This window comes from Bombina bombina, chromosome 3, assembly GCF_027579735.1.
Source record: "Bombina bombina isolate aBomBom1 chromosome 3, aBomBom1.pri, whole genome shotgun sequence".
Classification (NCBI taxonomy): Eukaryota; Metazoa; Chordata; class Amphibia; order Anura; family Bombinatoridae; genus Bombina; species Bombina bombina.
The window spans coordinates 1,013,235,752-1,013,255,529 of NC_069501.1; the positions used below are offsets into that span (position 1 = coordinate 1,013,235,752).

Here is a 19,778-nt window from a genome sequence, read left to right on the forward strand (position 1 = left end):
GTTAAGAGTTTTATGGTACCACGCTGTAGCACAAAACTCATAACTAAAGTGCTACAAAGTACACTAACACCCATAAACTCCCACTCCACTGTGGTGGTAAGATTCCGCTCGTCTCTGCCAATACAGGTAGCTACGCTGGTGGTCTTGGTTATAGTCAGTGTTCCAAAAGGACTGACTTGCGGTCTACTTAGATCAAGATGTCCAGTTTTGATCCGTGCTCTCCAAAGAGGAGTAAAACAGCAAGGCAAATGGTGGTTTGTATTGTGATGGCAAAATCAAATGTTACCAATGTTGATGACAAAGAAAGTTCTTTGAAAGCGCGGTGTGTATCTGAAGACGCCGTACTGATTGTTATAAGTTCGTGGTTTTTATGTGTTTTATCATACACTTATGCACCTGAGGAAACGGTCACGTACAGACCGAGAAACGTTGTGCCATTAAAGTCTTATTCATTTTAAGATTGTAGCCACGAACTTTCTTTGTCATCAACATTGGTAACATTTGATTTTGCCATCACAATACAAACCACCATTTGCCTTGCTGTTTTACTCCTCTTTGGAGAGCACGGATCAAAACTGGACATCTTGATCTAAGTAGACCGCAAGTCAGTCCTTTTGGAACACTGACTATAGCCAAGACCACCAGCGTAGCTACCTGTATTGGCAGAGACGAGCGGAATCTTACCACCACAGTGGAGTGGGAGTTAGCTGGACAACTCTGAGGGTCCAGGAGGCACTTGTGACACTTTTCAAGTGTCCTTCATCCTGTGAGTATTTGGTTTTATTTGCACTGCGTGTCCCATCTCATTGGTAACCGCACTATGTTGGCGCCTTCTTTTATCTCCTTTTCCATGTAGTATCTACCCCTGGGCCACCAACAGGGATCGTTTGAAGAAGTGCTTGCCTCCTGTGATTTGGACAATACGCCCACCACATTTGTATACATTTGAACTTTGTGTATTGGGACGATTTTACTATATCGTTGTATCTATTAACGATTTAACTATATCGCTGTGTCTATTAACAACCATTGCCTTGTATTTTAAATGCCAGTACCCCCTTTTTTATTAAGGAGTATACTGCCAAGACATCACTAATTTACTATCACCATTTGTTATTTTAGTTTAGACCTAGGAATAACTTATCTGTTTCCTACTTGGTCTCAATTTTTGAAATTATCACTTTATGATTGCCATCTGCATATGCACTTTTTATTCACTTTTATATTGATAGTTGATTTTAGACCGTTGGCGCACTAATTTTACACTTTTATATTTTTGAACACCCATAAACTACCTATTAACCCCTAAACCGAGGCCCTCCCGCATCGCAAACACTAAAAGAAAATTTTTAACCCCTATTCTGCCGCTCCAGACATCGCCGCCACTATAATAAACATATTAACCCCTAAACCGCTGCACTCCCGCCTCCCAAACATTAGTTAAATATTATTAACCCCTAATCTGCCATCCCTAACATCGCCGCCACCTACCTACATTTATTAACCCCTAATCTGCCACCCCCAAAGTCGCTGCCACTATACTAAATGTATTAACCCCTAAACCTAAGTCTAACCCTAACACCCCCTAACTTAAATATAATTACAATAAATCTAAATAAAAAATTAATATTATTACCTAAATAATTCCTATTTAAAACTAAATACTTACCTGTAAAATAAACCCTAAGCTAGCTACAATATAACTAATAGTTACATTGTAGCTAGCTTAGGGTTTATTTTTATTTTACAGGCAAGTTTGTATTTATTTTAACTAGGTAGAATAGTTACTAAATAGTTATTAACTATTTAATAACTACCTAGCTAAAATAAATACATATTTACCTGTAAAATAAAACCTAACCTAAGTTACACTAACACCTAACACTACACTACAATTGAATAAATGACCTAAATTAAATACAATAAAATAAATTAAATAGAATTAGCTAAAGTACAAAAAAAAACCCACTAAATTACAGAAAATAATAAACAAATTACAAGATATTTAAACTAATTACACCTAATCTAATAGCCCTATCAAAATAAAAAAAGCCCCCCAAAATAAAAAAACCCTAGCGTAAACTAAACTATCAATAGCCCTTAAAAGAGCCTTTTGCGTGGCATTGCCCCAAAGAAATCAGCTCTTTTATCTGTAAAAAAAAAAAATACAAACAATCCCCCCAACAGTAAAACCCACCACCCACACAACCAACCCCCCAAATAAAATACTAACTAAAAAAACCTAAGCTCCCCATTGCCCTGAAGAGGGCATTTGGATCGGCATTGCCCTAAAAAGGGCAGTTAGCTCTTTTGTGGCCCAAAGCCCTAACCTAAAAATAAAACACACCCAATACACCCTTAAAAAAACTAACACTAACCCCCGAAGATCGACTTAAAGTATTTAGTGTCCCGTTAAAAAACTAGTTATTAGGAATGCAGAAATATGAAAGGCGCTTGGGAGCTGAGGGATATGTTATAATCTGTCTATGACTACTAGAAAAATTATGTCTTTGACCAAAAAAGATTAATTGTAGTTTATCAAAGCATATATATGGGTGTATTTAGGCCCATACATAGATTGAAAGCAATTTGTATAATAAATCCAACAATTTTGTTTAGATAATAAATCCAACAACACCCATATATATGCTTTGATAAACTACAATTCATCTTTTTTGGTCAAAGACATTATTTTTCTAGTAGTCATAGACAGATTATAACATATCCCTCAGCTCCCAAGCGCCTTTCATATTTCTGCATTCCTAATAACAATTTTTGACTAAGTGGAGAGATCTTAGTCTTATTTGAAAGGCTAAGAGGGTGAGACAGTGTCCAGACTTCTTTGTACAATTTGTTAAAAAATATAGTAGCGCATCAGTGCCAGATTTTGAATTTGACAATCTGCAGAACTGCTTAGGGGGCCATTCTTAGTAGGGATGGTCTTAAGACCCAATTGCAATTCCTGTTAACTTGAAACTCAAAATAAATGTTTTACTTTACTATTTTTAAAACAATTTTTTTTTTTACATATCTAAATAATTGTATTTAATTTGCAAGAAAGACATTTTTAACACTTTCTGTCCCTTTAAGCTTCATCTTTACCATACATTCTAAGCTATATATGTTTTCTATTCCTTTAAGGCTAACATTTAGGGGCCGAATTATCAAGCTCCAAATAGAGCTTGATGCCCCTTGTTTCCAGCGAGCCTACAGGCTCACCGGAAACAGAAGTTATGAGGCAGCGGTCTAAAGACCGCTGCTCCATAACTTGTCCGCCTGCTCTGAGGCAGCAGACAGAAATCAACCCGATCGAATACAATTGGGTTGATTGACACCCCTGCTGGTGCAATGATAAATGCAGACAGCATATGCTGACGGCATTTATCGATGTGCAGCAGACATGATGCGCTACATCGTATCATGTCCGCTCGCATTTATTTCTGGCTGTATTAACTTTAACAGTGCTTACCCAGAGATCTAATACTGTTATATATCACTTAGGTAACAAAGATGAGGACTCTCCAAGGTAAGTATAATCACACGTGTTACATGTCCAGTTACTATAAAGTTGAACATAATAGTCATTAGAGTAGACTTACATGAATGACATTCTTCTTGCTTGACATTTCCTGAGCCCAGTCAATACTGGCACCTCTGAGATCCACACTGCTCTCAGGCTTACTATTGGAGGGTTTCTGGTATAAAGGAATAATAAAGATTTTATTCTGAATAATGTTTTATAAATAAATTCAAATGTAACTGACACAGAGGAATCAACCAAGGAACAAAATAATTTCACAACTTCCACATTTCCAAACCAGTAAAGACAATATTAGTTTTTGTTCTGTGCATCAATGAAAAAAATGTGTTTTTTTTATCTAAAATTTAAAACAAGAATATCTTTGTTTTGCCAAAGACCAACATCACTTCTGCTTTAGCACAAAATTCCCATTACTTGGGGTCCTATATTTAAACATGATCTAATAATATATGTAAAATGATTGAAGTTACTAAAGTTTCCACAAGAAACAACATGAAAAAGGAACTTAATATAGATTAAATATTATTTTAAAATTAATATATATATATATATATATAAATATTTTATATTATATTTAATAAATGTATATGTTAATTACACTTATATAACTGTACTATCTGTAAATTTAATATTCCCTGCAAAATGTGGAGCCCAGGGCAAATAAGGACTCCAACATTCCATTTCTATCATTTTGTCATGGTAACCTATCATCCTGATTAAGAGATAACATGAGTTACAGCTATGTACATGCATTAATACAACTAAGAATAAAACAAAGAAGAGCGCCTCATGGAGCAAAAATCATAATGTTCAAAAGGGTAATGTCTGCGCAAAAATGGATACTCACATAAAGGTTTGCACGTTGAAGTAGTGCAATAAGTGTGGGCTGGGCTTTAAAGACTCCAGCTGACTTTTGTTGGGTAATCTCTTAGGATGTCAAGGAAATTGGGTGTTCTAAAGCCCACTCAGCAGTGGGTGCCCATACATGGTAAAGTGACAGCACCAGAACTGACACCTGGGAGATGGAAGAAGATTCAGTCAGCTGAAGACTTAAAGCCCAGCCTGCTTTGTTAGCACTATCTCGCAGTGCTAACCTTCATGTGAGTACCCTTTTGCGACTATCTGTCACGAACCAAGCTTCAGACTAAAAAAGAAAAAGAAAAGGTCCGGGAGGTATTCTGCTCGAAAGGGCTGTGTGGGGATTTGAACCTGTGGCTCTGTGCTTACTACACTGATTGCTTGTATGTTGAGCCACAGCCAGTTCTAGCAGATTAGTTTCAAATGCAATAGTATGCAACTTAAAAGATCTGTTAAATGAGTATTTGTCTTATTTGTAATTACACCTGTGTACCAATCCTGTGCAAAACCTTCCTATTTAAGACTGGCTGTTAGGCTGCACATTGTCTTCACATTGTTTCTGTTTTTGTCACAAGCCAGAACCTGTTTCCTGTACTTCAGAACATTTTGGAGGAAGACTTCACCTTTGCACCTGTTAACAAGTTTGTTTCCTACCTTGTGCAATTCCTGCACTTCATTTATTACCAGGACAAAGACTTTACCTTTAAAGCTGCTACCTGTTTACAAGGTTGTTTCCTGCTTTGTGCAAATCCTGCACTTCAGTTATTACCAGGACAAAGACTTTACCTTTAAAGCTGCTACCTGTTTACAAGGTTGTTTCCTGCTTTGTGCAAATCCTGCACTTCAGTTATTACCAGGAGAAAGACTTTCCTTTTGAATCTGCATCTCTGCTTACTTGTTTGTTCCTTTCCACTCCTGGTGTATGTGGACATAACATACCTGAATAGTATATATTTAAAATACCCTGCAAGAATTTACTCAATCAAAGTATTTTGTTATTTAAATAAATCTGATATCTTTTTACTAATCTTCATTTAAAGCAAATGTTTCAGACAATGAGGCTCTCACAAAATATCCTGAGACAGAACATGACACTTTCATTGGGCACATTTATTGTTAGTTTTTCCTGCACCATTGGGTTCCCCTATCTTTTCTATTTTGAAGGGACAGGAGCATCAAAACATAAGAACACACAATTTCCTTGGCATCCTAAGAGATTACCCGACAAAAGTCAGCTGGTGACTTTAAAGCCCACGCTGATTGCACTACTTCACATCGCAAACTTTTATGTGAGTATCCATTTTTGCCCAGACATTACCCTTCGGATTATGATTTCTGCACAATGAGGCGCTCTTCTTTGTTCTATTCATAAATCATCCTTAGAAGCCCAAACCGCCAGAAGAAGAGCAGACTTGTGGACTTTCTACTATAAGAGACACTCATCATCTCATATTTCCAAATTTTGTTTCACTTTGTTTGTTTGTCAACACTCTTTAGTATAGTGCCCTCTACAAATGTTCTGTTTTGAGCAAATTTGTTATTCTATTAATACAACTAAGGTTATAGCCTGCTAGACATGACCCAAGTAGCAAACATGGCCTCCCATAGTGTTTACCTAGGTAAAGTATTAATTAGCAGATACCTAAACATACAGGTCTCTGATCCAATCAGTTTAAAGGGACACTGAACCCAAAAAAAATTCGTTTGTGATTCAGATAGAGCATGCAATTTTAAGCAACTTTCTAATTTACTCCTATTATAATTTTCTCTTTGTTCTGTTGCTATCTTTATTTGAAAAAAAGAAGGCATCTAAGCTATTTTTTGGTTCAGACCATGGACAGCACTTATTTATTGGTGGATGCATTTATCCACCAATCAGCAAGAACAACCCAAGTTGTTCACCAAAAATGGGCCGGCATCTAAACTTACATTCTTGCATTTTAAATAAAGATACCAAGAGAATGAAGAAAATTTGATAAAAGGAGTAAATTAGAAAGTTTCTTAAAATTGCATGCTCTTTCTGAATCGCAAAAGAAAAAATCTGGGTTCAGTGTCCCTTTAAGTTCTCTAGTGCAGTGCATCAATTTGGTTTTCATTTATTAACCCCTTTGTTATGATATTCTATATAGGTTACAGAACCTATACAATCTCCAATCTTCAGTAACCTTGCATTAGCTCTTACCCAGCCTGAAGGTGCCTGCACTTTTGGATCCTTGTAGAATACCAGACTGTTTCCAGTTAGAACAACCAAAGATGAAATCCAGTTCTTCCTGATGAAAACAAGAGAAGTGGATGTCTCTTATGCTATAATATCGGGGGTTAAACACTTTAACAATATGCAATTTCCTTTGCGCTGCAAAATTAATGAGTAGAGTTAATTATGATATATTTATGATAAAATAGCAAAACAATATAATTACAAATGTCCCAGTGAATAGTGGTTACAGATAAATGTATAAATGTTGTATAAATGAAATGAAACAACCTTTTGCTCCTCCCAACACTTCAGCATCTTATTTTTAAAGTAGAAGCCATATTGCTTAAGTTATCTGTGGGAATTAACTCTTTGTTTTGAGAAAAATGAGTTGTTATTTTTACAAACAGTTAAATTTATTTCTTAACATTCTGGGGAACAGCACATGAAGCAACAAATTATTTTAGAAGTTATAATCATTCACTTGCAGATGGGCAGACATTTCAAACAACAGGAAACTCCATCCCTAATTGTTAATTTGACCCATTTATAATTCGTCTCTTTAAAGGGACAGTAAACACCTTGTAATTACAAGACATTTGTGTTGTGTTGCAATAGAATAACATATCAGCCAAGTTTTAATGTTTTAATAACAAATTAAAATCTTTTTTACAGCAGTTATTTATCAATAGCCAAACTGCACCCACCAAGTGCATCATTCAGAGGAGGCAATCAGGGCTTTAGTCAGCAGACTAGCAGGCTAGTCACTGTCATGCAGTTAGTATAAAGTTTTCTGTTTTGCAGTTGTTAGCAGTAAAAGCAAATCAGTAAAAGGTATGTAGTAGAGTTAAAACCTTGAAGTCAGCAGGTGGGTTTTCATACTCTGAGAAGTAGAAATTGCTTAATTTTCAGAGCTATATTACATGAAAGGGGGCAAAATAAATAATAAACTTATATTGCTAAGTCATTCTGTTATGCACAACTAAACATATTGGGCCAGATTAGAAGTTGAATGCAAAATATCGCTCAACTTGAGCTCAATTTAGTAATACCAGCGCACGCAAATGTGATCTGGTATTACAAGTGAGGTGCAATGCGAACACGACCTCGCGTTTGCATTGCACAAAAGCATTGCATTCATCACAAGAGCACACTTTCATAGGCTCCAATGGGAGCCTTGTTCTCATGCCGTGAGACACGGCATGAGAACTAGCACAGCAAAGGGGTAAGTCGTGCAGCGATGGGCAGCAATTTTAAATATTTATTATATTTACTGGGAATACACAGTCCCCATAGACTGTAACGTTAAGGTACTTTGCAGTGCGTTTTTTTTCTTTTTCAAACAACCCACACATGCCAACTTTCGCCCCTTATAACTGATTCACGCAGTTACTTTATTAAAAATAAAGATGCTAATAACCAGCAGTTTGTAATGGCTGTTTATTTATCATACTCCTACAAACAGGCAAGTTTGCCCCTTTTTTGGGCACGCTATAAATTAGTTCTCCGCTAATCTAGTCCTTTATATAAAAATCTCAAGGTGTTTACTGTCCCTTTAAGGCACATCCTGGTTATATTTGACTGTAATCTCCCTTGTTTTACAAGTTTAGCATGACTAGATCAGAAGTAACCAATTCAGTAATCCAGACGAACACACGCAAGTCAGAATTGCAACAATTCTTTGCTTTCTTACGGGTAACGTGCGCACTTTGCTGAAGCAAATTGATCTTTGAAAACTGTGCTTGCTGACTGGTTAAGGACAATCTGCTGAGCATATTTTTCTGCAGACTGATCATTATGTGAATAAATGCTACATACCCTGGGTATCCTATTGCTTTCAAAATAATTTAATTTCATAAACTTACTTTAGCTTTCTTCCACCTTCTGCAATCTTTGTCTTGTTTAATTGACCTGCTTTTTCCACCTCCTGAAAAACAGAAGAAAGCACTGCATGTAAACACTTACTCTATTTACTGAGAAGAACATATTTAAAGGCACAGTACAGTCAAAATTATACTTAAATTGGTTTGATAGAGCATATAATTTTAAGCAACTTTCCAATCTTCCCATCAATTTTACTTAGTTCTCTTGGTTTTCTTTGTTAAAACATACATGTAAGTGTGTTCAGGAGCATGCATGTGTATTTTCTTTATCCATGTGGCAGCAGTGTTTGCAACAATGTTTATAGCAATATATACATTGTTGCAAAAACGGTGCCATAGACTGCTAAAGACACGTGCATACTCCTAAGCACCTATCACCTACCTGGATATATTCTTCAACAAATACCTAAAGAACAAGCAAACTTGATAATAGAAGTAAATTGGAATGTTTAAAATTGCATGCTCTGTCTAAATCATGAATGTTTATTTTTTACTTTACTGCCCCTATAAAATACTTCTGCTACTAGTTCCTATCATATCTACATCTTGATACTGAAGTTACAGGTTAAAACAGGGATTAAAGCATGTTTAAAATAGTATAAAAGCTATACTGTACAACAAATAAGGTAGTAAATGGAGATTTAAAGGGACACTGTACCCAAAATTTTTCTTTCATGATTCAGATAGAGCATGAAATTTTAAGCAACTTTCTAATTTACTCCTATTATCAAATTGTCTTTATTTTCTTGGTATCTGTATTTGAAATGCAAGAATGTAAGTTTAAATGCCGGCCCATTTTTGGTGAACAACCTGGGTTGTCCTTGCTGATTGGTGGATAAATTCATCCACCAATAAAAAAGTGCTGTCCAGAGTAATGACACCAAAAAAAAGCTTAGATGCCTTCTTTTTCAAATAATGATAGCAAGAGAACGAAGAAAAATTGATAATAGGAGTAAATTAGAAAGTTGATTAAAATTTCATGCTCAATCTGAATCACGAAATAAATATTTTTGGTACAGTGTCCCTTTAAGTTAAGGGCCACATTTCTCATTAATGTAGCAGCTGCTTAGGGACACTTTTCTTTACAATACATTCACTACATCTTACATTCTGTGCATATGTGAGTAGCCACCAATCATCAGGTGCCTCCCTGTAGTATATTGCTGCACATAGCCCTACTTAGGTATGCTTTTCAACAAGGGATACCAAGAGCTAAAAGTAAACGGAAAAGTCTACTAAAGTCTACTACTTTCATGTCCCTTTAAATTGCGTTACCTTTTTGTAAAACAGATGCTATTGTACTGAGAGAAAAAACAAACACTTTTTATTTCTATACTTATGGCGGGGCATATCCCCTTCCACTAATAGTGTATCTATTCCACTGACAAGAACTGCACAAACATGCATGTTAGTTTTATGTAACTATTGCAAGTATTTGCAGCGTTAGATACTGTGAGGCAGACATCGCTGAATGCGGAGAGAAATACGCTCTCCGTATTCAGCATTGCACCAGCAGCTCTTGGGAGCTGCTGGTGCAACGCCACCACCTGCAGACTCGCGGCCAATCGGCTGCCAGCAGGGGGGTGTCAATCAACCCGATCGTACTCGATTGGGTTGAATTCCGGCGATTCCTGTCCGCCTCATCAGAGCAGGCTCACAGGGTTATGGCTTCATAACTGGTGTTTCTGGCGAGCCTGCAGGCTCACCAGAAACACAGGCCCTCAAGCTCTGTACGGAGCTTTATAGATAGGCCCCATTGTGTTTATTTATTTGGCACTGTACAGACTTGGTGCACCCACACTAACCTTCCCAAAACAGAGCAAGGGATAGATTTGCATTCTGAAAGAGCCAGCGGATATAGCTGCACAGATACAGGAAGTGGTTGTAGCCCACAAGAGACTATGGTATAGAGCAAGTTGCTAATACAAATGTTAGTGCTATTAACACTATTTGTTTGCAGACTTTTATCAAGCTTATTCTCTTGTATCTCAATAAACTGCATACCCCATCTACTTAAATAAAGGGACATTAAACCCATTTTGTTTTGTTTTGTGATTCAGAGATAAAGTAAACAACTTTCCAATTTACTTCTATTGTCAAATTTAAAGGGACAGTCTACTTGAAAAATGTTATTGTTTAAAAAGATTGATAATCCCTTTATTACCCATTTCCTAGTTTTGCATAAGCAACACTGTTATAATAATACCATTTTTACCTCAGTGATTACCTTATATCTAAGCTTCTACAGACTGACCCTTTATTTCAGTCCTTTTGACAGACATGCATTTTAGCCAATCAGTGTGGACTCTACTAAATAACTCCACGGGAGTGAGCACAATGTTATCTATATGGCACACATGAACTAACGCCGTCCAGCAGCAAAAAAATGTCAAAATACACTAAGATAAGAAGCGGCCCTCTAGGGCTTAGAAATTAGCATATGAACCTACCTAGGTTTAGCTTTTAGCAAAGAATGCCAAGAACAAAGCACATCTGATTATAAAAGTAAATTAGAACGCTGACCTATTTGAATCATGAAAGTTTAATTTTGACTACTGTTGGTACATTCAAAGGGACATGAAACCAAACATTTTTCTCTCAGTTACAGCATATAATTTATTATTATATTTCCTTATTGTTTTTATATCCTTTGTTGAAGGAGCAGCAATGTTTAACTGGGAGCTAGCAGAACATATTGGGTAAGTCAATAACAAGAGGCATACATGTGCATTCATCAGTCAGCAGCTAGCTCCCAGTAGTGCATTCATGCTCCTTCCTAGGTATGCGTTTACCAAAGGAAAATTAGATAACAAGTATATTGGAAAGTTGTGTATTACTGCATGCTCTATATCACTGGTTTTCTAACCTGTCCTCAGGCCTCCAGGACACTGGTTATTTTACCTGCTCTCATCCAAGGTAATCCTGAAAACCTGGCCTGTTGGGGAGGCCTGAGGACAGGTTTGAAAACCAGTGCTCTATATGAATATTGAAAGTTTAATTTTGACTGATGTCAGACACAATCTGTTCAAGACGAAATCCCTGAAAGAAGCTGGTTTAGATGTAGACCCAAGACTTCATGTTGACCCCCACTTCAGTATCACAGCTATTTGTATATGCTCCCCTTTGTATATGCTCCCCTTTGTATATGCTTCCCTTTGTATATGCTACCCTTTGTATATACTACCCTTTGTATATGCTACCCTTTGTATATGCTCCCCTTTGTATATACTACCCTTTGTATATGCTACCCTTTGTATATGCTCCCCTTTGTATATACTACCCTTTGTATATGCTCCCCTTTGTATATGCTTCCCTTTGTATATGCTTCCCTTTGTATATGCTCCCCTTTGTATATACTCCCCTTTGTATATGCTTCCCTTTGTATATGCTACCCTTTGTATATGCTACCCTTTGTATATGCTCCCCTTTGTATATACTACCCTTTGTATATGATTCCCTTTGTATATGCTTCCCTTTGTATATGCTCCCCTTTGTATATGCTCCCATTTGTATATGTTACCCTTTGAATATGTTACCCTTTGTATATGTTACCCTTTGTATATGCTCCCCTTTGTATATGCTTCCCTTTGTATATGCTCCCATTTGTATATGTTACCCTTTGTATATGTTACCCTTTGTATATGTTACCCTTTGTATATGCTCCCCTTTGTATATACTACCCTTTGTATATGATCCCCTTTGTATATGCTTCCCTTTGTATATGCTTCCCTTTGTATATGCTCCCCTTTGTATATACTACCCTTTGTATATGCTACCCTTTGTATATGCTCCCCTTTGTATATACTACCCTTTGTATATGCTCCCCTTTGTATATGCTTCCCTTTGTATATGCTTCCCTTTGTATATACTACCCTTTGTATATGCTCCCCTTTGTATATACTACCCTTTGTATATGCTCCCCTTTGTATAAGCTCCCCTTTGTATATACTACCCTTTGTATATACTACCCTTTGTATATGCTTCCCTTTGTATATGCTTCCCTTTGTATATGCTCCCCTTTGTATATGCTCCCCTTTGTATATACTACCCTTTGTATATGCTCCCCTTTGTATATGCTTCCCTTTGTATATGCTCCCCTTTGTATATGCTCCCCTTTATATATGCTTCCCTTTGTCTATGCTCCCCTTTGTATATGCTACCCTTTGTATATGCTACCCTTTGTATATGCTCCCCTTTGTATATACTACCCTTTGTATATGCTCCCCTTTGTATATGCTTCCCTTTGTATATGCTCCCCTTTGTATATACTACCCTTTGTATATGCTCCCCTTTGTATATGCTTCCCTTTGTATATGCTTCCCTTTGTATATGCTCCCCTTTGTATATACTACCCTTTGTATATGCTCCCCTTTGTATATGCTTCCCTTTGTATATGCTACCCTTTGTATATGCTCCCCTTTGTATATACTACCCTTTGTATATGCTCCCCTTTGTATATGCTTCCCTTTGTATATGCTCCCCTTTGTATATGCTTCCCTTTGTATATGCTCCCCTTTGTATATGCTCCCCTTTGTATATGCTACCCTTTGTATGTGTTACCCTTTGTATATGCTTCCCTTTGTATATGCTCCTTTTTGTATATGCTCCCCTTTGTATATGCTCCCCTTTGTATATGCTCCCCTTTGTATCTGCTCCTTTTTGTATATGCTCCCCTTTGTATATGCTCCCCTTTGTATATGCTACCCTTTGTATATGCTTCCCTTTGTATATGCTCCCCTTTGTATATGCTCCCCTTTGTATATGCTACCCTTTGTATATGCTCCTTTTTGTATATGTTACCCTTTGTATATGCTCCCCTTTGTATATGCTGCCCTTTGTATATGCTTCCCTTTGTATATGCTCCTTTTTGTATATGCTCCCCTTTGTATATGCTCCCCTTTGTATATGCTCCCCTTTGTATATCCCCTTTGTATATGTTACCCTTTGTATATGCTCCTCTTTGTATATGCTTCCCTTTGTATATGCTCCCCTTTGTATATGCTACCCTTTGTATATGCTCCCCTTTGTATATGCTTCCCTTTGTATATACTACCCTTTGTATATGCTCCCCTTTGTATATGTTACCCTTTGTATATGCTCCCCTTTGTATATGCTCCCCTTTGTATATGCTACCCTTTGTATATGCTCCCCTTTGTATATGTTACCCTTTGTATATGCTCCCCTTTGTATATGTTACCCTTTGTATATGCTTCCCTTTGTATATGCTCCCCTTTGTATATATTACCCTTTGTATATGCTCCCCTTTGTATATATTACCCTTTGTATATGCTCCCCTTTTTATATGCTTCCCTTTGTATATGCTCCCCTTTGTATATGCTACCCTTTGTATATGCTCCTCTTTGTATATGTTACCCTTTGTATATGCTCCCCTTTGTATATGCTGCCCTTTGTATATGCTTCCCTTTGTATATGCTCCTTTTTGTATATGCTCCCCTTTGTATATGCTCCCCTTTGTATATGCTCCCCTTTGTATATCCCCTTTGTATATGTTACCCTTTGTATATGCTCCTCTTTGTATATGCTTCCCTTTGTATATGCTCCCCTTTGTATATGCTACCCTTTGTATATGCTCCCCTTTGTATATGCTTCCCTTTGTATATACTACCCTTTGTATATGCTCCCCTTTGTATATGTTACCCTTTGTATATGCTCCCCTTTGTATATGCTCCCCTTTGTATATGCTACCCTTTGTATATGCTCCCCTTTGTATATGTTACCCTTTGTATATGCTCCCCTTTGTATATGTTACCCTTTGTATATGCTTCCCTTTGTATATGCTCCCCTTTGTATATATTACCCTTTGTATATGCTCCCCTTTGTATATATTACCCTTTGTATATGCTCCCCTTTTTATATGCTTCCCTTTGTATATGCTCCCCTTTGTATATGCTACCCTTTGTATATGCTCCTCTTTGTATATGTTACCCTTTGTATATGCTCCCCTTTGTATATGCTCCCCTTTGTATATGCTACCCTTTGTATATGCTCCCCTTTGTATATGTTACCCTTTGTATTTGCTCCCCTTTGTATTTGTTACCCTTTGTATATGCTCCCCTTTGTATATATTACCCTTTGTATATGTTACCCTTTGTATAAGTTACCCTTTGTATATGCTACCTTTTATATATGCTCCCCTTTGTATATGCTCCTCTTTGTATATGCTCCCCTTTGTATATGCTCCCCTTTGTATATGCTCCCCTTTGTATATGCTACCCTTTGTATATGCTCCCCTTTGTATATGCTTTCCTTTGTATATGTTACCCTTTGTATATGTTACCCTTTGTATATGCTCCTCTTTGTATATGCTCCCCTTTGTATATGCTCCCCTTTGTATATGCTACCCTTTGTATATGCTCCCCTTTGTATATGTTACCCTTTGTATATATTACCCTTTGTATATGCTCCCCTTTGTATATGTTACCCTTTGTATATGCTCCCCTTTGTATATGCTCCTCTTTGTATATGCTTCCCTTTGTATATGCTCCCCTTTGTATATGCTCCTCTTTGTATATGTTACCCTTTGTATATACTAACCTTTGTATATGCTCCCCTTTGTATATGCTCCTCTTTGTATATACTACCCTTTGTATATGCTCCCCTTTGTATATGCTCCTCTTTGTATATGCTCCCCTTTGTATATGCTCCCCTTTGTATATGCTACCCTTTGTATATGCTCCCCTTTGTATATGCTACCCTTTGTATATGCTCCCTTTTGTATATGCTCCCCTTTGTATATGCTCCCCTTTGTATATGCTACCCTTTGTATATGCTCCCCTTTGTATATACTACCCTTTGTATATGCTACCCTTTGTATATGCTCCCCTTTGTATGTGCTCCCCTTTGTATATGCTCCCCTTTGTATATGCTACCCTTTGTATATGCTACCCTTTGTATATGCTACCCTTTGTATATGCTCCCCTTTGTATATGCTACCCTTTGTATATGCTCCCCTTTGTATATACTACTCTTTGTATATGCTACCCTTTGTATATGCTCCCCTTTGTATATGCTACCCTTTGTATATGCTCCCCTTCCATATAAAAATATACATTAAACATCATTACCAGCTGTGTATTCATTACCATTGTTTAGAAGTACAAAAGGATACTAGGAGAACCATCGATGTTACGTCAAAAACACTAATTTATTAAATATTCCAGTTAAAATGATTGCAGACAGCATATCCAGAAATAGGTAATTCCCACTACTAGTTCATCACTGGGGCAGCTTTCCCTTCCACTTCTATTAAAAGCAATCTATTACTATGTACCCCCTCCCTCTGATACTAAGTACAAACATTTATACATGGAAATTGTTACATTGTTTGTACTTTGTATCAGATGGAGGCAATACACAGTAAACTATCTATCCATTTAGATTTTGGCTGTTACTTTTAATAGAGGTGGAAATGTAGGCTGGGTTATTTCAGCTAGGATCACTGTCCTGTGCCGAAAAAAATTCAGCTGACTCAGTGACGCAATAGTACCGGGACTTACCTCTTTCTGGATATGCTGTCTGCAATCGTTTTAACTAGAATGTTTAATAGATTACTGTTTATATTGTAACCATGATGGTGCTATTTATATCCTTTTGTACTTCCAAGCTGATGATGCCAGTTTGAAGTTGAGCACTAAATTGCTGTGTAGTTCGGCTGCTGGAAATGAGTCCCGGATAAAGGAGAGTGATACGGGGTGTCAGATCCAAAGAGGGAAGGAGACGTCGCTTTCCAAGGAGACCTACTTGTTAACTGGACAATGATTGTGAAGTGGAAAAATTCTGTTTGATTTGATTGCAAAGTTATACATATGGTATAGCCTAAAGAGGGATGGGATTTGCTTGAGGAGTGAGCTCTTCCCTCCTGTGAACTTGGCTGTGTTCAGTCAAAGGTTATTCTGATTTAAAATGAGCTCCAATTTACATGCACTTTGAAACTGTATATTTATATTATATTCTAACCAGAGGAACTATTGTCCCTTAAGACAAATATTGTATTGATGAAACCGTGTTACTATATCACCTTACTAGAAAAATATTCATTTTTATTGTGTTATACTATTGTTTAGACGCTGATCGCCTCACTAGAAGTAAACCAATGAGTCAGTTTGTGATAGGTGGGTTATTGATAAAGGCTGCCTGTGTAGTCAATTTAATACAGTTTATATCACTGATTTCCTGTGGCCGGACTGTTAGCCAACGGACATTTGGCCGACAGACATTTAGCAGACGGACATTTGGCCGATGGATAATAGTCCGACACACGAGTGGCTGTCAGATAACAGTCCGGCCACAAGATAGATAGATAGATAGATAAATAGATTCAATAGATAGATCATTTCACAGACAGAGAATTACAAGACGTGCGGGCTGGGACCCATTGTTAGGTTCCCAGAGGTGGTTGCGGCACCCGAGGCTCTGATTAGAACAGGGCACTCCGGAGCATATCTGTCCTCGGCCGAACTCGGAACATGCTTCGGCATTCTATCCGTCGGACAGAATGCTGTCGGCCAAATGTCCGTCGGCATTTTGTCAGAGCACCCTGATTTCAATACTTTACATAGACCACCCCCATGTGTTAAAAAATGTGTGCTTTAAGTGTTTTCATTTTGCATTTTATTGTCCTGTTAAGACATATCTGAGTTGTTTTACAGGGAGTGCAGAATTATTAGGCAAATGAGTATTTTGACCACATCATCCTCTTTATGCATGTTGTCTTACTCCAAGCTGTATAGGCTCGAAAGCTTACTACCAATTAAGCATATTAGGTGATGTGCATCTCTGTAATGAGAAGGGGTGTGGTCTAATGACATCAACACCCTATATCAGGTGTGAATAATTATTAGGCAACTTCCTTTCCTTTGGCAAAATGGGTCAAAAGAAGGACTTGACAGGCTCAGAAAAGTTAAAAATAGTGAGATATCTTGCAGAGGGATGCAGCACTCTTAAAATTGCAAAGCTTCTGAAGCGTGATCATTGAACAATCAAGCGTTTCATTCAAAATAGTCAACAGGGTCGCAAGAAGCGTGTGGAAAAACCAAGGCGCAAAATAACTGCCCATGAACTGAGAAAAGTCAAGCGTGCAGCTGCCAAGATGCCACTTGCCACCAGTTTGGCCATATTTCAGAGCTGCAACATCACTGGAGTGCCCAAAAGCACAAGGTGTGCAATACTCAGAGACATGGCCAAGGTAAGAAAGGCTGAAAGACGACCACCACTGAACAAGACACACAAGCTGAAACGTCAAGACTGGGACAAGAAATATCTCAAGACTGATTTTTCTAAGGTTTTATGGACTGATGAAATGAGAGTGAGTCTTGATGGGCCAGATGGATGGGCCCGTGGCTGGATTGGTAAAGGGCAGAGAGCTCCAGTCCGACTCAGATGCCAGCAAGGTGGAGGTGGAGTACTGGTTTGGGCTGGTATCATCAAAGATGAGCTTGTGGGGCCTTTTCGGGTTGAGGATGGAGTCAAGCTCAACTCCCAGTCCTACTGCCAGTTTCTGGAAGACACCTTCTTCAAGCAGTGGTACAGGAAGAAGTCTGCATCCTTCAAGAAAAACATGATTTTCATGCAGGACAATGCTCCATCACACGCGTCCAAGTACTCCACAGCGTGGCTGGCAAGAAAGGGTATAAAAGAAGAAAATCTAATGACATAGCCTCCTTGTTCACCTGATCTGAACCCCATTGAGAACCTGTGGTCCATCATCAAATGTGAGATTTACAAGGAGGGAAAACAGTACACCTCTCTGAACAGTGTCTGGGAGGCTGTGGTGGCTGCTGCATGCAATGTTGATAGTGAACAGATCAAAACACTGACAGAATCCATGGATGGCAGGCTTTTGAGTGTCCTTGCAAAGAAAGGTGGCTATATTGGTCACTGATTTGTTTTTGTTTTGTTTTTGAATGTCAGAAATGTATATTTGTGAATGTTGAGATGCTATATTAGTTTCACTGGTAAAAATAAATAATTGAAATGGGTATATATTTGTTTTTTGTTAAGTTGCCTAATAATTATGCACAGTAATAGTCACCTGCACACACAGATATCCCCCTAAAATAGCTATAACTAAAAACAAACTAAAAACTACTTCCAAAACTATTCAGCTTTGATATTAATGAGTTTTTTGGGTTCATTGAGAACATGGTTGTTGTTCAATAATAAAATGAATCCTCAAAAATACAACTTGCCTAATAATTCTGCACTCCCTGTATGCATCTTATTATGTAATTGTTCCGAGAGTTGAAAGAGTAAGGTGAGTACCATAAACTGAATGCTTACATGGGGGACATCCAGGACTGTGACCAAGGGTAGTCTATTTAGTTCAGCTGTTGTGCTTGTATCAGAAAAGCTTTCAAACTGATTTAGTGAGAGGTTCCTCCTGTGGTTTGCCTGTAGAGACATGAGTCAAGCACAGTTATCAGAAGACAGATAAGCACTATTAGGGGACATTTTGTAAATAATTTTGGCATATCATGCATATTTGTTATTTATGTATTACAAATTATAATTTACAAGTTTAGTAATGAGTTATGGATAAATTATGACAACAACAACAAAAAGAAAATATCATTACACTATATCTGCATATTTTTTCCCCTACTAAAGAGGAAGCCCAGATTTTAGAGATCTACCATTTTGTGCAGTGGTCAGTGCAATCTATTTATTTTTTTATATTCCAGATGTTGTTATGTACTTGAATCAAATTAAAGGGACATTAAACACTAAGGGCAAGATTATGAGTGGCGTGCTAACAGTAACACAAAAGCAAAAAGAGATTTATCGTATGTGTTTGTGCGTGTCAGGTATATCACTCGTATTACAAGTTGAAAGTAAACGTGATCACTTGAGTGCAATCGGGAGCTCTAGTAAACTTTTTTGCAAAACAAAAAAAGAGTCACCAAACACATCAAAAATACATTACAAAGTACAGTTGCATTCATAATAAAACCATCTAATACAAATTATTAAAAAAAAATATTGCACAAAAAAGATATAAGGGCTCAAAGATATGAGGTCTCAGGTGTCCGAAACAAAGATAGGCAAAGGACTTTAACATAGAGATACATACATATACATTGCTAAACATGTGTATGTATGTATATAAATAAATATATATATATATATATATATATATATATATATATATGTGTCTATATATGTATACAGATGTATTTATATGTGTATATATGTATTTACAGACATAAATACACATATAAAAACATAAATACACATAGACATATATATAAGTGCATTGGAGCCCTTTGCAGTCAAGTAAAGATAA

General features: G+C 37.2%; 1 protein-coding gene across 3 annotated transcripts in view; it reads right to left on the reverse strand.

The window, feature by feature from the left end:
- ARHGAP9 (Rho GTPase activating protein 9) overlaps positions 1–19,778 on the reverse strand; it is a 343,366-nt gene that overhangs the window by 97,675 nt on the left and 225,913 nt on the right. For all 3 annotated transcript variants that reach the window (XM_053708184.1, XM_053708185.1, XM_053708186.1), the window contains 4 exons: positions 18,776–18,886; positions 8,459–8,520; positions 6,582–6,669; positions 3,600–3,695 (listed from right to left, as the gene is read on the reverse strand). In XM_053708184.1, coding sequence (XP_053564159.1) covers positions 3,600–3,695; positions 6,582–6,669; positions 8,459–8,520; positions 18,776–18,886 — 357 coding nt within the window. The remainder of the gene's footprint in view (positions 1–3,599; positions 3,696–6,581; positions 6,670–8,458; positions 8,521–18,775; positions 18,887–19,778) is intronic.